A 25672-nucleotide genomic window follows, 5' to 3' on the forward strand; every position below is an offset into this window, starting at 1 on the left:
CTATTGACTGTCAACCTAGTGTAAGACATTGTGTTTTAAATGAACATGTATGTTTGTTATAACAGGTGTTTCTTTCAAAACTGCACATTCGAGACCTATAAAATGAATGAATGTTAGCACATCAATTCTAAATGAATAACATACTGTGCAGCTCAATGAGACAGGCCTTCGCTGAATGGGGAAACAGCAGCCCCTGTAGAAATGGTACCTCCCACTTTCTCTCCATTTCTTTGTTTTCAGTGCTGTTGGACACCTTTTCAGCACCAATTATTTTGTCCTTCAAACAGATTAAAAACAACTGGACTGAAACCCATTAAAAATAGTTATTTATTATTTTACTGAACATATAGAATGTATCACACCTTTCTAATTCACAATTTCTGGTAAAAAGGATGGATTCCTATTAAAATAATCCAATGCATTAGTGCTGGTTTCATGTCAAAGTATTCAGTAAAACTGTCTTCTGATTGCCTGATCAATTCACAGTATCTCTGTAGCATAGTCTGTTACTCTTCATTTGTGCTTGACAATTACTGGAAAATTTGATTAAAAAAAAAAAAAAAAAGAAACCAATTGAATGAAAGCTGAAAAATACTTCTGCATGAAACAAGCGCTATTTAATGTTTATTTTGTACTCGGAATACACCCTTTAAAAAGATCACCCAATGTTTTTAGTTCAGTTTATCACATGTGATCACATGTGCCGAGACCCTCAAAAGCAAACTTGTGCCTTTCCTTGAAAATATGAAAACGACGACTCACGGTAACCAGTAACAGATCTGTCCTGACGGGCTTGAAAAAAACAAACCATAAAAAGACACATTTTGATGTCAGCTGAGAGCTGGCAATATGCCTTTCACACATTATCATTTGAGGTGTGTCTCCAGCTGTCTTCTGTGGCATTGTGTCTGAAGCTTGGCAAGGAAACCTGTCTTTAACCCTGTAATAACAGGTCACTGATGAAGCCCTCTCTGGATAACACAGCCGCTTCTTTTGTGTCTGTTTGAACAGGGCAGGCCCAGTTTCAAGCACAATGCTGCAGACAAGAAGCCAGCACTACATTTTGAGTTTAGTTTTCCAGAAACACGTTCCTGCATATTTTTTACCTGTAAAACAGAAAGAGGATTTTAATGAGATTGCATTCTGATTAGATTAGTCTTGCTGTAAAGGGTGCCCAAGACAGGTCAAGACAGAATGCATTGCGAGTTTAAATGCCTCAACCGTCCTAGTGTGCATGGCGTCATGTGGTAACCCTATGCATAAAACAGGAGAAGGCGATGGAATGCAATGTATTGGTTTTAAATAAACACTGAAGGAGGTACCGGCCTAAGCCTTTATCTTCTTGCATTTCTTAATAGTTTTATCGTTAATGAAATACAGTGTTCAGTATGGTCCCTAACAAGAACAGACACAAGTTTGCTATCCCGAGTGTGCCAGTGCTTCTCTATCTTTACTTTGAAATAGAGCTGCATTAATCTATTATTGGGCTAAGCTCTCCACAGGTGAGCATCGCTGGTGTTAATAAATCGAGCTAATTTACTATTCAGGGTGAAAAGTAGAAAACGGCTGCCTGGGTTTGTGAGGATCGCTGTTCTCCAGAGAGTAAGAAAGGCAGCGATCATCACAAACCCCAGCAGCTGTTTCTTCACCTGTTTCACTCTGGATGGTGAATCATCCCGATCGACACCAGAGACCCTCCCCTGATTGTGAGCCCGATTCCTGCGGAGAGCTCGATTTGAATAGTGGGTTGGTGCAGCGCTGCTCGGGAGCCTGTCCTATTCCAGCAGTGAGAAATCGTATGGTTCATATCTCTCTCTGAACTCCTTGGCCAGCGACTCCTCCTCGTCGCGGGTGTATTTGCACTCCCTCCAGTCTGCGCGGGTGGGGATGTTCAGGACAGCCTCACTTGCTAGAACTTCCCTGAAAAGAATTCCAGGAAAATAAAAGAACAAGACAATAATTTAGTCCTGGAGGGTACCGCTGTACCGTCTTACTTGCATAAATATTTAGCATTTTTGTGACTCCTTTGCAAGCAGAACTCTGATACAAGCAGGTTAGGAAGAAATAAATACATCTTTGTTTCATATTTCCACTGAGTGTATTTGAAGGTCATTTGTATTTATAACTTCCAACAATCATAAAGCCCTGAGGTCATGCTCATAAGAAACAAAAGTCCAGAAATTCATCAATATGCCTTCATCAGTACAATTGTCTACTTGAAATCAGGTATATTTTGTTTGCATTTTATAAGCTCATTTAAATTATTAGTTTTTCCAAACAGTGAGGGAGTTTTTTTATTTTTTATTTTGGTACCTGTACCTTTTCAACAATTTGTTTTTGTAAGAGCTTTCAAGACCTCTACACTTCTGAAGACATTAACTGTATATTTTTTTCCCCAGAAACCAATCAAGCTTAGTAATGATAGATGGTCATCACTGGGACACAGAGTCCCTCAGACTAAAGATCTCATCACAACAGACGGGATAGACCCTCTGATCAGACTTAAACTAATGAGTTGCTGTTGGTTGTGTGAGCTGGCAGTACAGGTGAAGGACGAGGTGCTGGGTGGAGCTTCACAGCGACTCTGTGCCCGGCTCAGGTACACTCTGTGTGGGGTCTTAGGGCTGACCTGGGGCTTGTCAGGATCCGCCACTCGTTAGAGCCACCACAGTGAAACAGATTACAACAAAACCATTGAGACTACTTCCTTTGTGTGAACGTGAAGCTGTTACTTCACTCTTAAGGACCAATGCCATGTATACCGTATTACAAGAAATGCAAAGATCAGCTACCCCTAGGCTGCTATGGGGGTGTAAACTTGTTGAACCAGGCTTTCAAATCCATTCTATTACCCCTCAATGTATCACTGATCCCCCGTTTGTCCTGTTGAAGATCTGCTGGTTCTTTGCTTGCATTATCTAGTGCTTAAAATCTGAACCATGCAGAAATCCCAAAGACAGCGCTACAGAGGAACATTTCTGTTGCTTTCTGGTATCTCATCACTTCATGTGTCTCGCAGCAATCAGACCAGGAAGCAACTGCTTTTAAATATCTACCTTTCCTAAATTCATGTAAAACAAGTTAAGAGCCAAGCTATTCTCAGCACAATAAAATAGGGCCTGTAATACACTCAATAAATGCTAGAGAAGTAAGAAATGGATTTCAAAGCAATGGTTAGAACTCATTTAACTCTTGAAGGTACACTGAATATATATTTTAAAATTTTTGCAATGAGGTGCACGAAACAGGGTTTAAAACTTACTGACATCCAAATGGTCAGTACTCATGGTACTTGAGTCGCGCTCAAATGTATTTTTAAAAGAAACTGTTTGAACAACCGCTCGATATATACACATTATATTGGAACAGTTTACAGGTCCGCAGTGTTGAAACCTTGAACTAAAACACTGCGTACGCCTACACTTCTGCAAAATGAACAATGAAGTTACAGACTATGGTAAGAGAGATTGAGATTTCATTATTAAAATTAAACTGTTAATCCTAAAAACACTGTAACAAACAAGTATTTGCAAGTCCTTACATGAACTTTCAGGATTGCCTTCCTTTGCAAGTTTTGTAACATTTACAGTCGTATTTTCCTTTCACAAAAATGGTGCAAATTTCAGGGATGGAAATAAGGCTCCCATTGCATAGCAGTTTGATTCACTCCTATGTTTAAGAAGACACACCTGAGCTTGCTACCTATACACTGTAGCTAATCAAGTTCATAGGAAAACCTGGAATGGGTAAAATTGTTATGCAAGTCTTATTTCCATCCCAGTTGAATGTAAAGACCCTGGTAAAAGTGGAAAACAGTGTTTAACAGCTAGCAACTGAGACGGAGGAAAACTTCACCCACCTTCCAAACTGCAGAGGAAAGTTCTTCTTGATTCTGTGAAAGAGCTTTTCCCCCGTGTCTAACTCCACATAGAAATAGGGTGTGCCTGGCTGAGCGATCTGGAGAAGACAGGATGAAAACCCTTTCAATTAGTGTAGCGACTGAGACGTTATTATGATCATGAGGTGGGGCTGGCCACTCCCTGCAAGAATAAAGGGGTAAAGCTCCCCCATTACTATGATAAATACTTCAATGGAGGGGGCTACCTGCATGCCAAGGTGCAAAGAGGTGGAGAGGGGTGAGGGAAATGGACCATTAGCAGTGAACAGAAATAAAAAGGTTTCTGAAAGAGGGGTGGAAAGTTAAGTACAGTAGAGGAGGTCAATGGAGGTGCACGAGCTCGGGTAACGATTGCTTTAAGGTCAACGCTGGTGCATTTTAGCTCAGGTGTTGTAAACCCCGAGAAAAAGCACACTGCAAGCAAAATCTAGGGACAGAGCAGGAAACTGAATATGAAGTGGTAAGAGTGTGAATGTTCTGTGAAAACAAGTTCCTGTTTCACATTTGAAATTGAAATGCGAAGTAGAGCTGTTTGCGCTGCAGATAAACTCCTGCGTCCTGGGTCCTGTGCTGTAGGTCACACAGTCCGACTGCAGCGAGACCATTGGAATGACTTTGACCTACAGCACGTGAAACGGTCTGGCAACTTCAACAAACATTTGCATATCCCATTTGCATATTGGTGTTAAGAAGCTGATACCTGTAATGAAAGGTGCTGGCGGGTGCAGTAGTTGAGTCTATTGGAGTGGTGCTGGCGGGTGCAGTAGTCTACGTATTCGAGTGGTGCTGGCGGGTGCAGTAGTTGAGTGTATTGTTCGTGGTGCTGGCGGGTGCAGTAGTTGAGTCTATTGGAGTGGTGCTGGTGGGTGCAGTAGTTGAGTGTATTGGAGTGGTGCTGGCGGGTGCAGTAGTTGAGTGTATTGTTCGCGGTGCTGGCGGGTGCAGTAGTTGAGTCTATTGGAGTGGTGCTGTCGGGTGCAGTAGTTGAGTCTATTGGAGTGGTGCTGGTGGGTGCAGTAGTCTACGTATTCGAGTGGTGCTGGCGGGTGCAGTAGTTGAGTGTATTGTTCGTGGTGCTGGCGGGTGCAGTAGTTGAGTGTATTGGAGTGGTGCTGGTGGGTGCAGTAGTCTATGTATTCGAATGGTGCTGGCGGGTGCAGTAGTTGAGTCTATTGGAGTGGTGCTGGCGGGTGCAGTAGTTGAGTCTATTGGAGTGGTGCTGGCGGGTGCAGTAGTTGAGTGTATTGGAGTGGTGCTGGCGGGTGCAGTAGTTGAGTCTATTGGAGTGGTGCTGGCGGGTTTAGTAGTTGAGTGTATTGGAGTGGTGCTGGTGGGTGCAGTAGTTGAGTGTATTGGAGTGGTGCTGGCGGTTGCAGTAGTTGAGTGTATTGTTCGCGGTGCTGGCGGGTGCAGTAGTTGAGTCTATTGGAGTGGTGCTGGCGGGTGCAGTAGTTGAGTCTATTGGAGTGGTGCTGGCGGGTGCAGTAGTTGAGTGTATTGGAGTGGTGCTGGCGGGTGCAGTAGTTGAGTCTATTGGAGTGGTGCTGGCGGGTGCAGTAGTTGAGTGTATTGGAGTGGTGCTGGTGGGTGCAGTAGTCTACGTATTCGAATGGTGCTGGCGGGTGCAGTAGTTGAGTCTATTGGAGTGGTGCTGGCGGGTGCAGTAGTTGAGTGTATTGGAGTGGTGCTGGTGGGTGCAGTAGTTGAGTGTATTGGAGTGGTGCTGGCGGTTGCAGTAGTTGAGTGTATTGTTCGCGGTGCTGGCGGGTGCAGTAGTTGAGTCTATTGGAGTGGTGCTGGCGGGTGCAGTAGTTGAGTCTATTGGAGTGGTGCTGGCGGGTGCAGTAGTCTACGTATTCGAGTGGTGCTGGCGGGTGCAGTAGTTGAGTGTATTGTTCGTGGTGCTGGCGGGTGCAGTAGTTGAGTGTATTGGAGTGGTGCTGGTGGGTGCAGTAGTCTATGTATTCGAATGGTGCTGGCGGGTGCAGTAGTTGAGTCTATTGGAGTGGTGCTGGCGGGTGCAGTAGTTGAGTCTATTGGAGTGGTGCTGGCGGGTGCAGTAGTTGAGTCTATTGGAGTGGTGCTGGCGGGTGCAGTAGTTGAGTCTATTGGAGTGGTGCTGGCGGGTGCAGTAGTTGAGTGTATTGGAGTGGTGCTGGTGGGTGCAGTAGTCTACGTATTCGAATGGTGCTGGCGGGTGCAGTAGTTGAGTCTATTGGAGTGGTGCTGGCGGGTGCAGTAGTTGAGTGTATTGGAGTGGTGCTGGTGGGTGCAGTAGTTGAGTGTATTGGAGTGGTGCTGGCGGTTGCAGTAGTTGAGTGTATTGTTCGCGGTGCTGGCGGTTGCAGTAGTTGAGTGTATTGTTCGCGGTGCTGGCGGGTGCAGTAGTTGAGTGTATTGGAGTGGTGCTGGCGGGTGCAGTAGTTGAGTCTATTCGAGTGGTGCTGGCGGGTGCAGTAGTTGAGTGTATTGTTCGTGGTGCTGGCGGGTGCAGTAGTTGAGTCTATTGGAGTGGTGCTGGTGGGTGCAGTAGTCTACGTATTCGAGTGGTGCTGGCGGGTGCAGTAGTTGAGTCTATTGGAGTGGTGCTGGCGGGTGCAGTAGTCTACGTATTCGAGTGGTGCTGGCGGGTGCAGTAGTTGACTGTATTGGAGTGGTGTTGGCGGGTGCAGTAGTTGAGTGTATTGTTCGTGGTGCTGGCGGGTGCAGTAGTTGAGTCTATTGGAGTGGTGCTGGTGGGTGCAGTAGTTGAGTGTATTGTTCGTGGTGCTGGTGGGTGCAGTAGTTGACTGTATTGGAGTGGTGCTGGCGGGTGCAGTAGTTGAGTGTATTGTTCGTGGTGCTGGTGGGTGCAGTAGTTGAGTGTATTGGAGTGGTGCTGGCGGGTGCAGTAGTTGAGTGTATTGTTCGTGGTGCTGGCGGGTGCAGTAGTTGAGTCTATTGGAGTGGTGCTGGCGGGTGCAGTAGTTGAGTGTATTGTTCGTGGTGCTGGCGGGTGCAGTAGTTGAGTCTATTGGAGTGGTGCTGGCGGGTGCAGTAGTTGAGTGTATTGTTCGTGGTGCTGGCGGGTGCAGTAGTTGAGTCTATTGGAGTGGTGCTGGCGGGTGCAGTAGTCTACGTATTCGAGTGGTGCTGGCGGGTGCAGTAGTTGAGTGTATTGTTCGTGGTGCTGGTGGGTGCAGTAGTTGAGTGTATTGTTCGTGGTGCTGGTGGGTGCAGTAGTTGAGTGTATTGTTCGTGGTGCTGGTGGGTGCAGTAGTTGAGTGTATTGTTCGTAGTGCTGGTGGGTGCAGTAGTTGAGTGTATTGTTCGTGGTGCTGGTGGGTGCAGTAGTTGAGTGTATTGTTCGTGGTGCTGGTGGGAGCAGTAGTTGAGTGTATTGTTCGTGGTGCTGGTGAGTGCAGTAGTTGAGTGTATTGTTCGTGGTGCTGGTGGGTGCAGTAGTTGAGTGTATTGTTCGCGGTGCTGGCGGGTGCAGTAGTTGAGTCTATTGGAGTGGTGCTGGCGGGTGCAGTAGTTGAGTCTACTGGAGTGGTGCTGGCGGGTGCAGTAGTCTACGTATTGGAGTGGTGGTGGCGTACTTGTTTGAGGTCGCTGTGCTCAGGGATTTCCAGCAGCTCAATCTGCTGCTCCTGGGCTTGGACAGTGAATGCCTCCTTGATTTCTTCAGTGGTGCAGCACTGCGCAGGGACAGGAGCCACCTGCAGGGGGAAGAGGAACAAACAGCTGGGAAATACAGGCAATCAACTGCAGTACCACTACCAAGGCACTGAGCACACTCAATGACGAGGAGAAGGGGAACTGAGTTCATCAATAGCCGTGACAAATGAAAGCTTTAAAAGCGCAAAAGTAACAAAGACGTCTGTTTTGTTGTGTAAGTCAGATATAGTACTAGGTATTGCACCGATCGCAAGTGTTCATTAATAACATTGTCAATGATTATATATCTATCTATCTATCTATCTATATATATATATATATATATATATATATATATATATATATATATATGCACACTGTATATATTATACACACACACAGTGGTTTGCAGAAGTACTCACCCCCTTGCAAAGTTTTCACATTTTGTCGGCACCTGAGCGTACTCCACGACGCTTTCAAATTAGACTTTACATGTAGAATCTACACAAACTAATCCACATTGACATAGTTAAAAAATGCATATATAATATAAATAAGACTTACAGAGAAAAACAGATTAATCTCAGTTGCATAATTATTCAACCCCTTTGCTACTGCAGCCCTAAATCAGCTCAGGTGCAAATGATGTGTTTGAAAGGTCACAAAATTAGTGAAATGGTTTCAGCCTGTGTGTACTCAAAATGGTTTAACTTGTAGATAATTTCCCTCAGGTATATAAAGACTTTCAAGCTGCAACTCACATAGTGAGCCAACAAAGCAACCATGAAGACCAAGGAGCTTTCGAAACAAGTCAGGTATTAAGTGGTAGAGAGGCACAAAGCCAATTTGTGCTGATTATCTCTCAGCACAGTGAAGTCCATCATTAAGAAGAGGAAGATGCATCATACCACCCAGACACTACCCAGATCAGGTCGCCCTCCCAAACTGAGCAGCCGGGCAAGCAGGAAACTGGTTCAGGGTGTCACTCTGAAGCCAACAATGACCTTGACAGATCTGAAAAGTTCTGTGTCTGAGATGGGAATCAGTGTTCACACATCAACAATAAGCTGGTTCCTACATTAAGCTGGCCTATATGGACAGGTGGCAAGAAAGAAGCCATTACTCAAAGAGCCTCATCTCAAAGCACTTATGGAGTTTGTGAAAAAGCATGTAGATGATACTGCAGACATGTGGAAAACGGTTTTGTGGTCAGACGAGACATAAATTGAAATTATTGGTCTAAATTCCAAGCGTTACATCTGGCGCAAGCCCAACACTGCACATCACCCAGTCAACACCATCCCAACGTCAAGCATGGTGGTGACAGCATCATGTTATGGGGATTCTTCTCTTCAGCAGGGACTGGGAAGCTTGTCAGGATAGAGGGGAGAATAGATGGTACAAAGTAAAGGCGAATCCTTGAGGAAAACCTGTTTGAGTCAGCCAAGACTCTGAAACTGGGGAGGAAATTCACATTTCAGCAGGACAATGACCTGAAGCACAAAGCCAAAGCCACACTGGAGTGGTTGAACATGAAGGTAATTAATGTTCTTGAGTGGCCCAGTCAAAGTCCTGACTTGAATCCAATCAAAAATTTATGGCGAGACTTGAAGATTGCAGTCCATCGACGATCCCCAACAGACTTATCAGAACTGGAGCAATTTTCCCGTGAAGAATGGGCAAAAATGTCACCATCCTACTGTGCGAAGCTAGTAGAGACCTATCCAAAAAACTCATAGCAGTAATTGCTGCAAAAGGTGCTTCTACCAAGTACTGATTTAAGTGACTGAAATGATTTCCATTACACGAGAGTAGATGTTAAAACTTCATGCTGATTTGAACTCGGCTCTCGCCAAGATAAGCACCAACTAAGACATGGCATTACAGTAAACTAATGTGATCCATCTGTGTCTCCATCCATTTGCGTTTCCTTCCATATGATGATGTAGATATCCTTCTGCGTGGTGTTGATGGCTGAAGTGTAATGCTGGCTCCAGGGATCAGCTTATTTGCCTTCCTGGCGCATCAGCACACACAACGGCTGCAATGCTGGCTCCGGGGATCAACCACAGTGCGGTCTCCCCAGCGCATCAGCATGACAACCGTCTGGATTGAGCTAAGTAGGGTACATCTCTGGGGTCTTCAAGTGGGCACCTTCCATCCTCGGAGTTTCGTCGACTAGCCCACGACACCTCAGGAGGGCTTGACGGTGATTCTGGCATCCCAGCATCACCCCCCTCCGTCCCCCACTCAACTCAGCCCAGCGTACTTACCCATGCATCAGCGTTTCTTTCTTTCTATTGGGCTTGAGATCGCCAACCAGAATCTTTCCATCTCAACCACAGCCAGTTGCTGCTCCTCTCTGCTGAATCCGACGTCTCTGAGAAACCGGGTTGTAGAGTGTGCCACAAATCCTCGACAACTCATCTCCACTGGGCAAACCCGGACTCTCCATCCTCGCTGTTCCACTTCAGCGGCTAGTTGAGCATACCACAGTTTCTTCCTCTCATACGCCTCATCTACAGCATCCTCCCATGGCACTATTAACTCTACCAGGTGAACAAGGTGTGCTGATCGAGACCACAAGACAATATCTGGTCGAAGGTTAGTGGTGGCAATCTCTGGTGGAAAAATAAGCCGTTGAACAACATCTGCCAGCATTTTCCAGTCTCTAGCAGCTTCCAGTTGTCTTGGGTGAGGCTTGGTTTTAACACCTTTTCTTGTTGGTTGCTCTCCTGGGCAGAGGAATGTTGTCTTTTGTGTGTAATGTTTTGATGGAACAGGTGGCAACTTATTGGTCATGTTACGCTTGTCTTCCAATGCTAAGGCCAAACATCGCAGCACCTGGTCATGGTGCCAAGTAAACCGTCCTTGGCTAAGAGCCACCTTACATCCTGTCAAAATGTGCCTTAATGTTGCAGGTGATGAACACAAAGGACATGAGGGATCCTCTCCTACCCAGAGGTTTAGGTTCTGTGGTGATGGGAGAACATCATATGTTGACCTGATGAGGAAACTGATCCTGCTCTGTTCCACTGACCATAGGTCTTGCCAGCCAATCTTGCGTTGTTCCACATTCTCCCTGCTTGGCCTGGGAAGCGGCCTTTATGCACCTCATCCTCTCCTCCTGCTTTTGCACCTCGTTGACTACCAGCTTCCTCCATTGAGCTGGGGCTGCCTTGTGCCATGTAGGAGGAGCTGAACTGAGACCAAGACCCCCTCTTCCATGCTGAACTTGCCCCATGATATCACCAATTCGAAGGGCAGCCTTTGCATCTTCCACAGCTTTCTTTGCCGCCCACTTTCTTCCAGTTTTCAACACAGGTGCTGCCTCCCTTACACATTTGTCGCATGACTCTACTAATGTCATTTCCAGTTGGACCTTGGCGCACTTAAAATCATCAGTTACAGCAGAGACTGGTAGCGGCAGTATTCCTTTACCATAAAGCCCCACTCTGCTGAGGCAGTGTGGAACTCCCAACCATTTCCTGATGTATGAACTGATTAAAGCTTCCAGCTTCTCTACTGTTGTCAAAGAAACCTTGTACACAGTCAGTGGCCACAGTAGCCTCGGCAGTAGACCAAAGTGAAAGCACCAAAGTTTTAGTTTGCCTGGTAAAGCGATGCTGTCTGTGCTCTTCAACCCTTCCACTGCTTGTTGTCTAACTTCTCCCACAAGAACTGTGTCCTTTAGATCCCCGTCGTACCATCTCCCAAGACTTTTCACTGGCTTCTTAGACACTGTTGGTATTGCCTCACCATTAATATAGAACATTTTACCTCCTTGATTTAGTGGGCTTGAATTGCATTCGTGCCCATTCGAAGTTATTGGTTAATTTGCCCAATAACCGATTAGTGCAGGCTACTGTTGTAGTCATGGTTGTCATGTCATCCATGTATGCTCGAATTGGTGGTAGTCGCATTCCAGAAGCCAAGCGCTCTCCTCCTACTACCCATTTTGATGCCCTAATGATTACTTCCATTGCCATGGTAAAAGCCAGTGGAGAAATGGTGCATCCTGCCATTATTCCAACCTCTAGGCATTGCCATGTAGTGCTGAATTCTGAAGTTGAAAAACTAAAATTGCAAATCTCCAAAGTAGACTTTCACTAAATTTGTTATTGTCATCGGTACACTGAAAAAATCAAATGCTGCCCAAAGAAGTTCATGTGGCACTGAACCATATGCATTAGCCAAATCCAGGAATGTCACATGGAGCTCCTTCCTCTCCTTTTTAGCTGATCGAATTTGTTGCCAGATCACACTGATGTTTACTAAGCATCCTGGGAAACCTGGAATGCCCGCTTTTTGTACTGAAGTGTCAATGAAGCAGTTCTTTAACCCTTTGCGGTCCATTGTCGGACTGGGTCCGACATTGCAATTATTCCTCTCAGGTCCTTTGTTGGACTGGGTCCGACATCATTATAGCAACGCAAAAAATGGGTTTCTAGTCATTTTTTCTCCGGAAAAAGCTGAAAAAACCATTCAATTGCCGAGTGGGAGTGACAGGAGCCGAGACAAGTCGAAAAAAAAAAAAAAAAAAAGGCGTATCTCATGATTATCATACATATGGCCCTGGTATCAGATAACGGTGCGGCATAGTAAACAAGCTGGCTGAGTGCGTCAGCGCACAGAGACTATCACAGACATTTGCAGAGCTTTTTTCAGATGTTATAGTAATAAAATAATGACTTTGATCGCATTATTGAGGAGTTTGGTGATAAAACGAGTGATCCGGAGATGATTGATCGGTATGTATGACTATTATTTTTATTATTATTTATTTCTTACATAGGTGAAAGCGATAGTGAACGAAAGGGTGGGGAGGGGCTGGAGATGCCTAGTGAGTGCTTTGTTGATATGCAGGGCCATTTAAACCCGTTTGACTGTGGAAAAAAATACTTTTAAACAGCGCGTCTAAAATTAACTGCGCGTGTGAAAATTGATTAGACCTGACGTGCCTGACGCGCACTTAATAAATGGACTGCAAAGGGTTAATAGGTAAGTTGACAATCTCTGAGCAATAATGCTATAGAAAATCTCTTGGTACAATCTGTTTCTCCCATGCCACTTTCATCAATTTCCACAGGATTCTTAGAACTCCTAAAGCACTCTTGTACACTCTGTACGGAACTCCATAAGGCCCTGGAGATGATGAAGCCCTTGCTTTTTTCACAGCTTGCTCTACTTCTTTCCACTTAGGTGCACAGTCCTCCATTAAGTATTCTGGTGGATTGATAGGTGGGAATTCTGAAGGAATTGACATAGGCTCCTGCCTTTTTGAATCTGTATGCGTTTCCTCCAAATATCTCTCCAGCTCAAACTTAGATTCTTTTAATGTGCCATTCTTCTCACTGGTGAATAACTTCTTTACAAATTTGAATGGGTCTTTATAAAAGTTAGTTCTTGCACGCTCCTTTTTGTAGCGTTTCCGTAGGCGCTCAGCTCTGCGCAATGTTGCAAGCTTATCTTTTATGACCCTTTGTAAGAGATTGAGTCCCTCCTTCTGACTTTGTTGTGCTCTTCTTCATTGCTTCCTCAGCTGTCTCCTTTCTCTAACTAAGCGTTCAATCTCCTGCTGCCGTCTAGACGTTCCAGGAATAGTTTGTACTTTTTCCTTCTTTTTTTCAACTCCAAACCTCTCACTTCCATAAGTGTAGATGATGTCCCCAAATTTATCCAGCTTCTTTTTCAACTGTTCCACTTAACCTTTCCAACGCAAAGCAGAGATCTATGTTTACTGTGTCCCACGCAGTTTTCTCACAAGCTCTTGGCCATTTAACTCCAGGCTTGTGCCCGTTGAAGTTCTTTTCTCTCTTATGCTGGTTTGTCTGACAGGGTTCACAAGGATCATTAGGTTCATCACTAACTGTATCCATGCAAGTCCTCCTCATGTCTATGACAGGGGTGCTGATATCCTGCTAATTGTGGTTTGCTTCCTGTCGCTGGATTTCATTCGACTGACTTGACTGACTTCGTAAGAAGTACTGATCAATGCGAGGCCCTTGTCCCTTCTCCCTCAAGCATTTCATTCTCCCTTGATGAATCTTCAAACCCCTGACCGTTGTTGCCTTGCTTCAGCCGCAGACACAAACCTGGAGATCCATGTCTTTGCTAACTGCAGATCTTGAACTAGTCTTTTGTGAAGTACTCTCCATACTCATATCCGTTTCCGTTCGTGTTGTACGTGTTGTACAACATTGAGTCATCTTCCGCCCCTGCTCTCGCAGACTGGAGACACAGAGCTGGATACTGCTGACAAGGGTAGCTAACCCTTGCCAGCCCCAATGGGGTCTCTTTCCTCCTGTCAGCTGTCTTTCATGTGCAACCAGTAAATTTCATTTTGTACATTTTCTTTGCAAGTTTTGCTGACATTTAACCTCCTCCTCATATAACAGTGTTCAGCTTAACCACTACAGCTTTGAATAAAAAAAGTTTGTGTGAAAAACTGCATAAATTATTTGTAATTCAACAAAATGTGACATTATTGGTAGGAGGTGAATACTTCTGCAAACCACTATATATATATATATATATATATATATATATATATATATATATATATATATTACACACACATACATATACACACACACAAAGAGCCAACTTCCCAATGATTTCGGTATGTTTGTCAAGGGAAAAAAAAAATGTAATGATAGATGGTCATCACTGGGACAGAGTCCCTCAGACTAAAGATCTCATCACAACAGACGGGACCGGCCCTCTGATCAGACTTAAACTAATGAGTTGCTGTTGGTTGTGTGAGCTGGCAGTACAGGTGAAGGACGAGGTGCTGGGTGGAGCTTCACAGCGACTCTGTGCCCGGCTCAGGTACACTCTGTGTGGGGTCTTAGGGCTGACCTGGGGCTTGTCAGGATCCGCCACTCGTTAGAGCCACCACAGTGAAACGGTGCCCTGCAGCAGTGGAAACACGCTTACTTTGAGCAAACTGAAAACAGCTACAGTGTACACTTCCTCAATGTGGTTCATGACAGTCTACTGTTTAGGATGCATCAACACATCATTACCAGAAAGAACAGCTAAACACACTTCTGTGAAGTGTTTTTTTTTTTTTGTGGCTATCTGCAAAAAGCAGAAACACGACATTTATGTCACACATTACTTCCTTCTCTGATCTACAAAGAGCTACTATAATAGGCATAATTGTTAACCCAAAAGCATTGATCAAACCGTGACTAACCTCCAGAAGAAAAAAAAAAAAAAAAAAAAAAGTACAATTTTACTTTTTGTAGTTTTTACTACATTGTTTCCTTTGTAATAAGTAGGCATTCAGAAGACTGTTTGATCAATGCTTTTGGGTTAACGAAAAAAATCAGTTAAACAAAGCTGCAGTGGCTTTCCTTTCTTTATATTCTATGTTGCCATGGAAACAGAACCCCATATTGAACCCCATGTACATATGTAGATATGCAAAAAATATATTCCTTGAATATACAGTAGTGTGCAAATGTGCAGTCTTGCTGCACTGCATGCCCCTCAGTGCTGGCGTTTACCTGGAGCTGTAAGTGCTGGCTCCGGTAGTTCCTCTCGAAGATGACGCAGCGGCTGCCTTGGCTCTTGAAGAACTTCTTGACGGCTGCTTTGTACTTCTCCACCTCCTCCACCACCTCGCTGGAGAGCTCCACCACAGACTGGTAGTGTCCGATGGGAAGGATCAGCACGTGGTCGGGCGTCAGGCTGCCCTTCGCCAGGGCCAGGTAACACTGAGAGAGAGAAGAGCAGGTTGGGTGGGACTGTTCTACAGCTGCATGACAAGTAACACTTTGTTTTGTGGACTGTGGTCAATACAGTTTGCTGAATCCACACCTGTGCTTGTTACCTATACTCTGCGGCTAATCAAGCTTGTATCAAAACCTCTGCCTCTCTTTCTGGTCTTGTGGGCTCCTGTTCTGCTTTGGAAGTTGTAATCTTGTGACTGTCTTCTGAATTGCTTTTCTTTTCTTCCCTATACAGAATGTTTTCAATCACTGAAAGTGTTTGTGGGTTCTGTTGCTCCCACATCCCTAAAATGCTACATAAAGCACTTTCTAGCAACTGCATATCAGCAACCACTATCCCCTTCTTCGATCAGCATATTTAGTGTTGTAGGGATGCGTGAACTTTAAACTTCAAGCCTTGAATTAACTCAAATCCTCTACATTTGCATTTCCAGAATAAGCTTATTTTTTTATTACGCCCAACAGCATTACAAATCAGGATGCAAGCCGCAATTAACTTGACTGCAGTACTCCCATTAATCTTCATAACTGTGTGAAAAGGCTCTGCACGGCACACACTGTGCTAACTTTGCAGGAAATATTAATAGCTTTCACCTGGAATACTTGGTTTGCCAGCATGATACTGCCAAGCACAACTGGACAGCGATCATAAAACCAATGAATTATTAAAAATCCCACGGTCGATTTAGCTGCTGTCATTTTAAAAGGGCAGACCTAAGAAAAGCACAGTGTTCTGTCACTTACAGCTTTGCTCTTTCTGATGTGGAAATCCTTTATTGTGCAGCTTGGGAGACAGCCAGCACTAATAGGTGGTGAATGATTTTTAAAACTTTTCAGAACAACTTCCATTCCCTGCCCAGTGAAACATCCACTTTCCTAATAAATGTTTACTAGAGAGGTGTCAACAGGTCCTACTCTTTCCTGCAAATCTGTCTCTTGCCCTTCAGACCTTCTTAGAGCTGGGGAACAATATATGTGTTAGGGTAAAAGTTTGTGGTCCGTTGCTACAATTACACAGGTCAGACAAGTCTCAACTACAATTCCATTGGAATTGCAATTCATTCCAAATGACACAATTATGATTCTAATTGCCCCCAGGTCTAAATGTTATTAAAGTATCTTACTCTACTTCCCTACCTCTGTGCATGTTGTTGTAAATAAACACATTTCAAGATGCTATCAGCACTAACGTAAAGCAAGCATGCAGAGACGCAACTTTTACTTACATGTGTCCCGATACTGACAACCAAGTGCTTTTCCACTTCGGGGCTGGCGAGACAGAACCAGCATGGCCCTGTGGGCTGGGCTGCAGTGACAGAAGGGTTTGGTTAGAGGACGTTCATTATCTTTGTTTTAATGCACGTGGCCCTCTGTATTAGGACGACAAACATCCAGCTGGTAGTGTATTAAAATACTTCAATTATTCAGGTTTTTATTTTGTTTGTTAATTCACAGATGGTGCAAATAGAAGGTCTTTCTAACGGTGGACCTACAATATTCTACAATTTAGCATTTACTGCTTTTCAGGTAAGCATTTAAACATTTGTTGTATAATAACTCTAATACAAGAAATGTTTTTCATTTAGCTTTTCCTCACTGTGAAGCTAAAGCGAGTCCCACGCAAACACACACACACATTCGCTTTGGACGGCAGCCTAGCTGGCAGCGAGGCAGGGCTGTGCCCTGCATGTCTGTTTTTTTCACCACAGCCTCGCTTTTCCACTCACGGGGTTTCCTTGGCTGTTTGTGCTGGGAGTGCCCTCCCCCCTCGGAGTGTCTCTTCCTGCCCTGCTGCTTGCTGCTCATATCAAAAAAAAACTGGGGCGCTGCTTCATCCTGCAAGCAAAACCAGACAAGAACAAGCATTCTATTGAGCATTCACTCCACTCTGGAGAAAAGAAGCATCAATCCACATTAAACAAGTGAAGAAACAGCTGCTTCGGTTTGTGATGACTGCTGCTTTTCTAACACTGTGGAGAACAGCGATCCACAAACCCAGGCAGCTGTTTCTTCACTCTGAATGGTAAATCAGCCCGATCGACACCAGTGCCCCTCACCTGTGGAGATCCCAATAATCGATTATCCCAGCCTGTCTTCTCATGCTATACATCTATGTTTAAACCGCCAGCGTGACGATCTTCTACCGTTTAAACTATTACAAGCATTTTCAATAAAACAGTACACTTTATTTAGCATGTACAGTCATTCTTATATTTAGCTTTTGCATTTATTTCAGTTTTTCACTTACAATATTAAATAACAGTGGCTTGCAATGCACCAGGACACTCAACTCTTTGAAAAAATTAGAAAATCAATTTACGTTAAAAAAAAAAAAATAGGACATTACTGTTTAAATTTTTTGGATTTTCTTTGTGTACAGTTTAAAACGTTATGGCTTTAATGTGTTCTTCATCATTATTTATTACTGCTTCACGGATATGACGTCATGTCCATAATATTTTTCCTATTGGGATTGTCTCCGAGCAGGAAAATAGTATTTAATCATATATGAAATACCCTGTTGTATTTTTGACATCCTCTAGGGGCAGCCCACCCTTAATGTGGGAAACATGTATACTGGATTTTCAGGTAACTGCCCGATTAATTGTCGGTGCCCCTGTATGACCTGGGGAGTTTACTGTGGCATCCAGTTTTGAGACCCATAGACGGGCACTGCCGGGATGGAAATAAGATTCCCTTTGCATAGCAGTCCGATCCATTCTTGGTTTTACTAGGAGTTGAATAAGACACATCTGAGCTTGTGAAAGCAAGTGATCTAGTATCACAGTTAATCTAGTAAACAGTACATGCCAAAAACAAATATCTTTCAACAGCAGTAAGACAGTGTAACACTTTCCTCTAGCATGGTGCTGGGTTTGGCTCTCTCTCTCTCTAGCATGATGCTGGGTTTGGCTCTCTCTCTCTAGCATGGTGCTGGGTTTGGCTCTCTCTCTCTAGCATGATGCTGGGTTTGGCTCTCTCTCTCTAGCATGGTGCTGGGTTTGGCTCTCTCTCTAGCATGGTGCTGGGTTTGTCTCTCTCTCTCTCTAGCATGGTGCTGGGTTTGGCTCTCTCTCTCTAGCATGATGCTGGGTTTGGCTCTCTCTCTCTAGCATGGTGCTGGGTTTGGCTCTCTCTCTCTAGCATGGTGCTGGGTTTGGCTCTCTCTCTCTAGCATGGTGCTGGGTTTGGCTCTCTCTCTCTAGCATGGTGCTGGGTTTGGCTCTCTCTCTCTAGCATGATGCTGGGTTTGGCTCTCTCTCTCTCTAGCATGGTGCTGGGTTTGGCTCTCTCTCTCTAGCATGGTGCTGGGTTTGGCTCTCTCTCTCTAGCATAGTGATGAGTTTGGCTCTCTCTCTCTCTCTCTCTAGCATGGTGCTGGGTTTGGCTCTCTCTCTCTAGCATGGTGCTGGGTTTGTCTCTCTCTCTCTAGCATGGTGCTGGGTTTGGCTCTCTCTCTAGCATGGTGCTGGGTTTGGCTCTCTCTCTCTAGCATGGTGCTGGGTTTGGCTCTCTCTCTAGCATGGTGATGAGTTTGGCTCTCTCTCTCTCTCTCTCTCTAGCATGGTGCTGGGTTTGGCTCTCTCTCTCTAGCATGGTGCTGGGTTTGGCTCTCTCTCTCTCTCTCTCTAGCATGGTGCTGGGTTTGGCTCTCTCTCTCTCTCTAGCATGGTGCTGGGTTTGGCTCTCTCTCTCTCTCTCTCTAGCATGGCGCTGGGTTTGTCTCTCTCTCTCTCTCTCTCTCTAGCATGGCGCTGGGTTTGTCTCTCTCTCTCTCTCTCTCTCTAGCATGGTGCTGGGTTTGGTTCTCTTCCCTCTAGCATGGTGCTGGGTTTGTCTCTCTCTCTCTCTCTCTCTAGCATGGCGCTGGGTTTGTCTCTCTCTCTCTCTCTCTCTAGCATGGTGCTGGGTTTGGTTCTCTTACCTCTAGCATGGTGCTGGGTTTGGCTCTCTCTCTCTCTAGCATGGTGCTGGGTTTGGCTCTCTCTCTCTAGCATGGTGCTGGGTTTGGCTCTCTCTCTCTCTAGCATGGTGCTGGGTTTGGCTCTCTCTCTAGCATGGTGCTGGGTTTGGCTCTCTCTCTCTAGCATGGTGCTGGGTTTGGTTCTCTTACCTCTTGCATGATGCTGTGTTTGGTTCTCTTACCTCTAGCATAGTGCTGGGTTTGGCTCTCTCTCTAGCATGATGCTGGGTTTGTCTCTCTCTCTCTAGCATGGTGCTGGGTTTGGCTCTCTCTCTCTAGCATGGTACTGGGTTTGGCTCTCTCTCTCTAGCATGGCGCTGAGTTTGGCTCTCTCTCTCTCTCTCTCTCTCTCTAGCATGATGCTGGGTTTGGCTCTCTCTCTCTAGCATGGTGCTGGGTTTGGCTCTCTCTAGCATGGCGCTGGGTTTGGCTCTCTCTCTCTAGCATGGTGCTGGGTTTGGCTCTCTCTAGCATGGCGCTGGGTTTGGCTCTCTCTCTCTAGCATGGCGCTGGGTTTGGCTCTCTCTAGCATGGTGCTGGGTTTGTCTCTCTCTCTAGCATGGCGCTGGGTTTGGCTCTCTCTAGCATGGTGCTGGGTTTGTCTCTCTCTCTAGCATGGTGCTGGGTTTGGCTCTCTCTAGCATGGCGCTGGGTTTGGCTCTCTCTAGCATGGCGCTGGGTTTGGCTCTCTTACCTCTAGCATGGTGCTGGGTTTGTCTCTCTCTCTCTCTCTCTAGCACGGCGCTGGGTTTGGCCCTCTCTAGCATGGTGCTGAGTGTGGCTCTCTTACCTCTAGCATGGTGCTGGGTTTGTCTCTCTCTCTCTCTCTAGCACGGCGCTGGGTTTGGCCCTCTCTAGCATGGTGCTGAGTGTGGCTCTCTTACCTCTAGCATGGTGCTGGGTTTGTCTCTCTCTCTCTCTCTCTAGCATGGTGCTGAGTGTGGCTCTCTTACCTCTAGCATGGTGCTGGGTTTGTCTCTCTCTCTCTCTCTCTAGCATGGTGCTGACTGTGGCTCTCTTACCTCTAGCATGGTGCTGGGTTTGGCTCTCTCTCTCTCTTTCTGCATCTCTTTCACTGGTGCTCTGTATGGGTTTTCAGTCACATCTTGTGGTTGTTTCACCAGCTCTGCAGCGTCCATGCTTTTCATTGGGACGATACTGAAGGCATACAAATACTGCAAAGGAAAGTGTTCTTAAATCATTATTTATTACTGCTTCTGCACTCATGGATATGGGGTCATGTCCATCATATTTTTCCTATTGGGTCTGTCTCTGAGCAAGAAAACAGTATACAACAGCATATGAAATACCCTGTTGTATTTTTTCCATTCACTAGGGGTAGAGTGTTGCATTACGTTAGAAACAGTAAGGGTCATAGTTGCACAGCGTTTACTCCAGGGCTGGGTCTTTGATTATAATTGCAAACAGCAGTATTCTGTTAAAATTACCTTTACAGTGGCAGCAAATTACTTGAACTGAAACCACTGTTTATCAAATGAAAGCAGCTGAACAAATCACAACAATTCCCTCTAAAATATAAATTCCAACTCCTTCAAAAGGAATTGGAAACTGATTTTAAAAGGGAATTGGAAATGGAAAAACAGGAACCGACCCCAACCCTGACTCAATCTTGAATTAGCCCCTATTTTTTGAAAGATAAAAAGTGATTATGATATCTCCAGCTACATCATTGCGATGTTTTAAACTAGTTTTGTAAAACTAGGAGTGAAAGACTGAGCATCAAAGGTCACTGGGGGATTGTGGGATGGTATCGAAGCAGTCCAAGCAATGGAAGCTGAAACTGAAAGAGTTTGTTGCTGTTTTCATTATGGCCCTACATATGACTTTGCTTTCAGCTTTCAGTTTGTGTGTGTGTGTGTGTTTTATTTTTAAATGAAGGCTCCACACTGCTAAACGTAAACCAATAATGGACTGTAAAGAAATGCTTTAACCGATGCAGATCCTGCCAGGAGCGCCAGGCAGTAGAAACGGAGTACCGTACACAACGGGGAAAAAAACCAACAAACGACAGTGGTCAACTTCATGAAAAAAGTTCCGTTCACACTGTTTTGTGTGCATTACTGATCGGTCTTTGTCGCCCTCTGCTGGTGAAACTGTTGCAAGACATCTCCAGCATGCACTAAAAAAGAACAACTAAACAACCACAAATGCTGCGAGGAATCTCTCCACGGGCCATAACCAGCTATGGCCTCAAATATCGCTACTTACACCTTTTAATAGGATCAGGATGAGTATGTATATATTTTTGTAATCTTTTAAGGAAAACACGTCTAACTATACCTATCGGTAGATTAGACTGAGATATTACATTTTAAAAACGTTTTCTTTTGTGCAAAATGCCATTCTGAATACAAACGGCAGCATATTGGATGTGAAAAATACAGAATAGTGTACCTCTGGACTAGATCACTAGATTATTCAAAACCTGTTCATGCAGCGCCAAACTGCTCCCAGCTGTAACTCTTAATACAAGTGGCAAATGTCAAACTGCACCTTTTTCTTGCTGGTGTTGTTGATGTTGGCCAGGGCGATGAACCTGCTAACATGCTGGGCACTTTCCTGGAGCACCATGTGGTTCCTGCAGGAAGGAGAACAGCAATGAACACAAGGGTTCACAAAGACCTCCAGATCAATGGGCAAGTGTGACCCTAGGCACTTGGATAATAGGGAGCAAGGGTGGAAATAAGACCCACTGACAAGCAGTTTCCCCCATTTTAGGTTTTACTAGGAGCTTGATGAGGCATGGTGTACAGGTAACAAGCCCAGGTGTGTCTGATTAACACATTAGTCTCATGTTTATTCTTTTTCTTTGGGAAAAAAAAAAATCAGACCATCTGTATTTATGTAATTTGATACATTACATTTACTTGAGTAGGTTATCATAACAATACAGTTATAGAATTTAAATAACAGGTGGATGGCATTTAGTGGGTTAAACTCCTAGTAAAACCAGGAATGGATTAAACTGCTATGCAATGGGAGTCTTGTTTCCATCCCTAGGAAATCAGAGTGGCACATTTCCAGTAGGACAAGACTAATAACGTATCATCTTTCTACCTGTGTAGCCAAAACATCTTTGTACCTATATAAGAAATGTCGATATATACTGTAGTTGTACAACTATGGCACTGAAATACATGTGTTTTAAATGTTAGTGTTAAAAATGAACATGAGAAACACGAAATACCCAAACACAGAACTGTTTCCTTCACACGTGTGTAAAACAAAAAAAAGTCAGCTTAAATAGTACTACACAACGATGTACTACAATTGTCCTTACAATGAGTAAAGCAAACATAAAAAAATACGTGTTGTACTTACAACCGATTCTAAAGAACATCATTTTAAAATAAGAAATTGTCCGACGTTGTCTGCTTTTTACAATGTACAACCTCCCGCTGTAATTCCATCTCAATTTTGCGTGCAGCTTCGTAGCCAGTTTCAAAGCCACGATTCTGTCTCAGCTCGCCAGAAACATGCAGTTGCAAAGTCAGTGTGTTATAAAAGCTGCATGAAGTATGTGCATAAATCATTCAAGTGCGCTCTGTAGCACCGACAGCTAGTAATAAAGCTGTCAATAAGCGGCGTGCAGTTGCTATACCAGAATTCCATTAACATTAAAGTCTATGGGACAGAATTGGTTCCTGGGAAAATGTTGTTAATAACCGAAAGTTATCTTTATCAGGGTTGCTAATAACCCTCTACTGTACTTAACTAAAAAAAATGTGACAAATTGAAAAATTTGATATTTTGAAATCTAACATGAAAGACTTTTCCGATATTATTTTGTCTCGGTCCTAAAATTGTAGGTGTTGCAAAACTTTTGGCCATAGCTGTACATGATGATATTTATGAAAGAAAGAACACAGCTTTAGTTTAACCCTTGTTAGCTTTTGTTATGTTAGAACACTTCGATCTCTTGATTTCTTAGTAAACCCTGTAATCAAGTGGTCAGACTGAGCTAAACTGTGCGACAATACCCCGCCCTCGCTGTTCTGTTCTCCCTATCTATTTGTTCCCAGAGGAGTCTGCTGGAGGTCAGGGTGCAATACCTGTAAGGCAGTCTTTCATAGTACGTTCCCTCCAGAGCAGCAAAGTGATACCTCGGCTTGAGCTGCTCTGCCAGGTGTGCCACGGAGGAAGCGCCACAAGACCTGGTATCCACGTCCTGGAACACAGGACATTACTAACATTAAAACACTGAGCGAGACAGAGATTCATTCAAGGCTTGGCATCCGTTTGTTAAATCAATAACTGCTGTTATTGGTACATTCATTTGAATTTTCATAAACATGCATGTTTTTTTCTAAACACTGTTTTGTATGTAGCAATGTTATTCAGTGAATCAATAATTCACTCCAGGGGGAAAAAACACCAGCAGGAGTAATATAAAAGAAAGAGTGGCAGTTTTAATATCTGCCACAGTTTAGATCATTATGTATTAGACAGCAAGTCATCATCATGAAACATGACAGTGTGTTTTTCAAAGTTTTAGTTCTCATATTTACCGGATTATTCCCATACTGCCACACTCCCCTGGGCCACTGTGATGTCAGCAGGATGTCGACCCCTCTGAACTTGGAGCTGGATACCAGAGGGGCTGTCAGCGAGTCCACGTCCTTGGGAGAGAAGCAGTAAGCTGGGGCCGGCTCCCGCTGAGCCTCCCTGCCACTGAGATAGGCAATCTGCAGCCCCGACGCCCCTGTGAAAACCCCCTTGCGTCCTGCGATTAAAAAAAAAAAACACAGAAATCGTTTGAGTTTGAAAAGGCCAATTCGAATGTATCCTGCTTAGCAATTAACTGGCCAGTCTCCAGACATACTATTCAATGGATGTCACTGAACTACCGCACCCTGTACCACTTTCACACACAAATGTTGCTACTGAGCCGTCTCAGAGACGTTTCAAAGATTATTTAAAATACCCGTTCACACAGCATGAAATTACGCAATCTATGCCAGTATAATACCGTCCTAACCCTTTCACACAGCGAAAGAGATTGCGCGAGTACAACTTTCAAACCTGTCAGTCAACAGATCGTTTTCATGGCTGTTGTGTCTGTTGCTCACTTTTGAGTTTCCGCAGCATTCTTGAGAAATCCCTGGATCACATTAAGTGGATCTGCGTAGTCCATGCCCCCAAATTCTACTGCACAGTTCAAAGTGCCCCATCTGTTTAGTAGATGACACTATTGTAAAGCTAACAATTCATTAACTTCTTGTGGTCTCCAATTACTATCTCGCTTTTGATCAGCCACTGTATTTGAAAAAAATGAAAGCGTGTAACAGCGATGACAAAAATACCCAACACGTCTGGTATGCAGTCACGTGGGACGTTGACTTTCAATCCACACCCGCTATAGCGCTTCTGTGCCGGCATAGCCTTTCACACAGGAGTTGAGACGGTTCAGTCCCGTCTCTGAACTACCTTGTGAGGTGGTTCAGAGACGGCATAAAATATGATGGTTATGTGACTGTAAAAGCAATTCACACAGACCAAAATGCCGCATCAGTGCCGGTTCTGAGCTGTCATAAGTCGTCTGTGTGAAAGGGATACTGGAGATGAGGGACCAGCCTTCGAAGCGACTGTCTGCACGCGTGGGTCATCTGACCAGTAGGGCTCACAGAAGCACAACAAGGCGAACGAACACAGGGATGGAACAAAAAGACACAGCAGTTTCACCCATTCCAGGTTTTAACATGTGCTCGATTAGCCACAGTGTACAGGGAACAAGCTGAGGTCTGTTAAACTCGTAGTAAAACCAGAAATGGATCAAAACCGCTGTGAAATGGGAGTCTTATTTCCATCCCTGTGAACAAACGCGGCCAATTTTCCTCCCCAACCTCACAGAAGTCCGAAGGCCATGCAGGGCTCTGTTTGCCTCTCAGTCAAGATTGGCAACTCTGCACGAACAGCATTCGACCCACCCTCGAGCCTCACATTATACCCCCTGCACTCCAAGAGGCACCGCAACAAGGACAGAGGGCACAATTTCCGAAGAAGCCCATTTCGTACGTTACTGGGCCAGTCTATGAAAATGGTTTGTTACACTCGATAAGTTATCAGTATCAGACAGAGTAACAAGGGATATATATTCATGGCATGGCCCTTGTTCGTGCTCCAGGTATTTTATTCTTCTTTCACAGTTACCACACATACCTAAGTAAGTAATGTTTTCTGTCAGCTCACAGCCGTCCGCACTTGGGAAGCACTTCACTGTATCTTGGTCCGCAGCTCCGAGGATGTACGTTTGTATGGGAGCTGAAACAAAAACAAAACTTGGTCAAGGAATATGGGTGTGTGGGAGGTCTCTTACTGTCTAAGAGGTGTCATCTCATAAAGTCTGGGCGAGAGGCCCGCGAAGCAAAGCTGAGCACGGGAGAACATCAGTACACATGATACGATGTCGCT

At 44.6% G+C, this 25672-nt stretch overlaps 1 protein-coding gene across 4 annotated transcripts in view; it reads right to left on the reverse strand.

Moving 5' to 3' along the window:
• Positions 1–309: 309 nt before the first annotated feature.
• The window catches only part of cwf19l1 (CWF19 like cell cycle control factor 1), a 28911-nt gene continuing 3548 nt past the window's right edge, over positions 310–25672 (reverse strand). For all 4 annotated transcript variants that reach the window (XM_059026868.1, XM_059026866.1, XM_059026865.1 and 1 more), the window contains 11 exons: positions 25421–25522; positions 23770–23984; positions 23314–23429; positions 21755–21839; positions 20263–20415; positions 17004–17112; positions 16503–16582; positions 15052–15261; positions 7480–7599; positions 3860–3957; positions 310–1920 (listed from right to left, as the gene is read on the reverse strand). In XM_059026868.1, coding sequence (XP_058882851.1) covers positions 1776–1920; positions 3860–3957; positions 7480–7599; positions 15052–15261; positions 16503–16582; positions 17004–17112; positions 20263–20415; positions 21755–21839; positions 23314–23429; positions 23770–23984; positions 25421–25522 — 1433 coding nt within the window. In that variant the 3' untranslated portion in view covers positions 310–1775. The remainder of the gene's footprint in view (positions 1921–3859; positions 3958–7479; positions 7600–15051; positions 15262–16502; positions 16583–17003; positions 17113–20262; positions 20416–21754; positions 21840–23313; positions 23430–23769; positions 23985–25420; positions 25523–25672) is intronic.

Source organism: Acipenser ruthenus, chromosome 7 (genome assembly GCF_902713425.1).
Source record: "Acipenser ruthenus chromosome 7, fAciRut3.2 maternal haplotype, whole genome shotgun sequence".
Lineage (NCBI taxonomy): Eukaryota > Metazoa > Chordata > Actinopteri > Acipenseriformes > Acipenseridae > Acipenser > Acipenser ruthenus.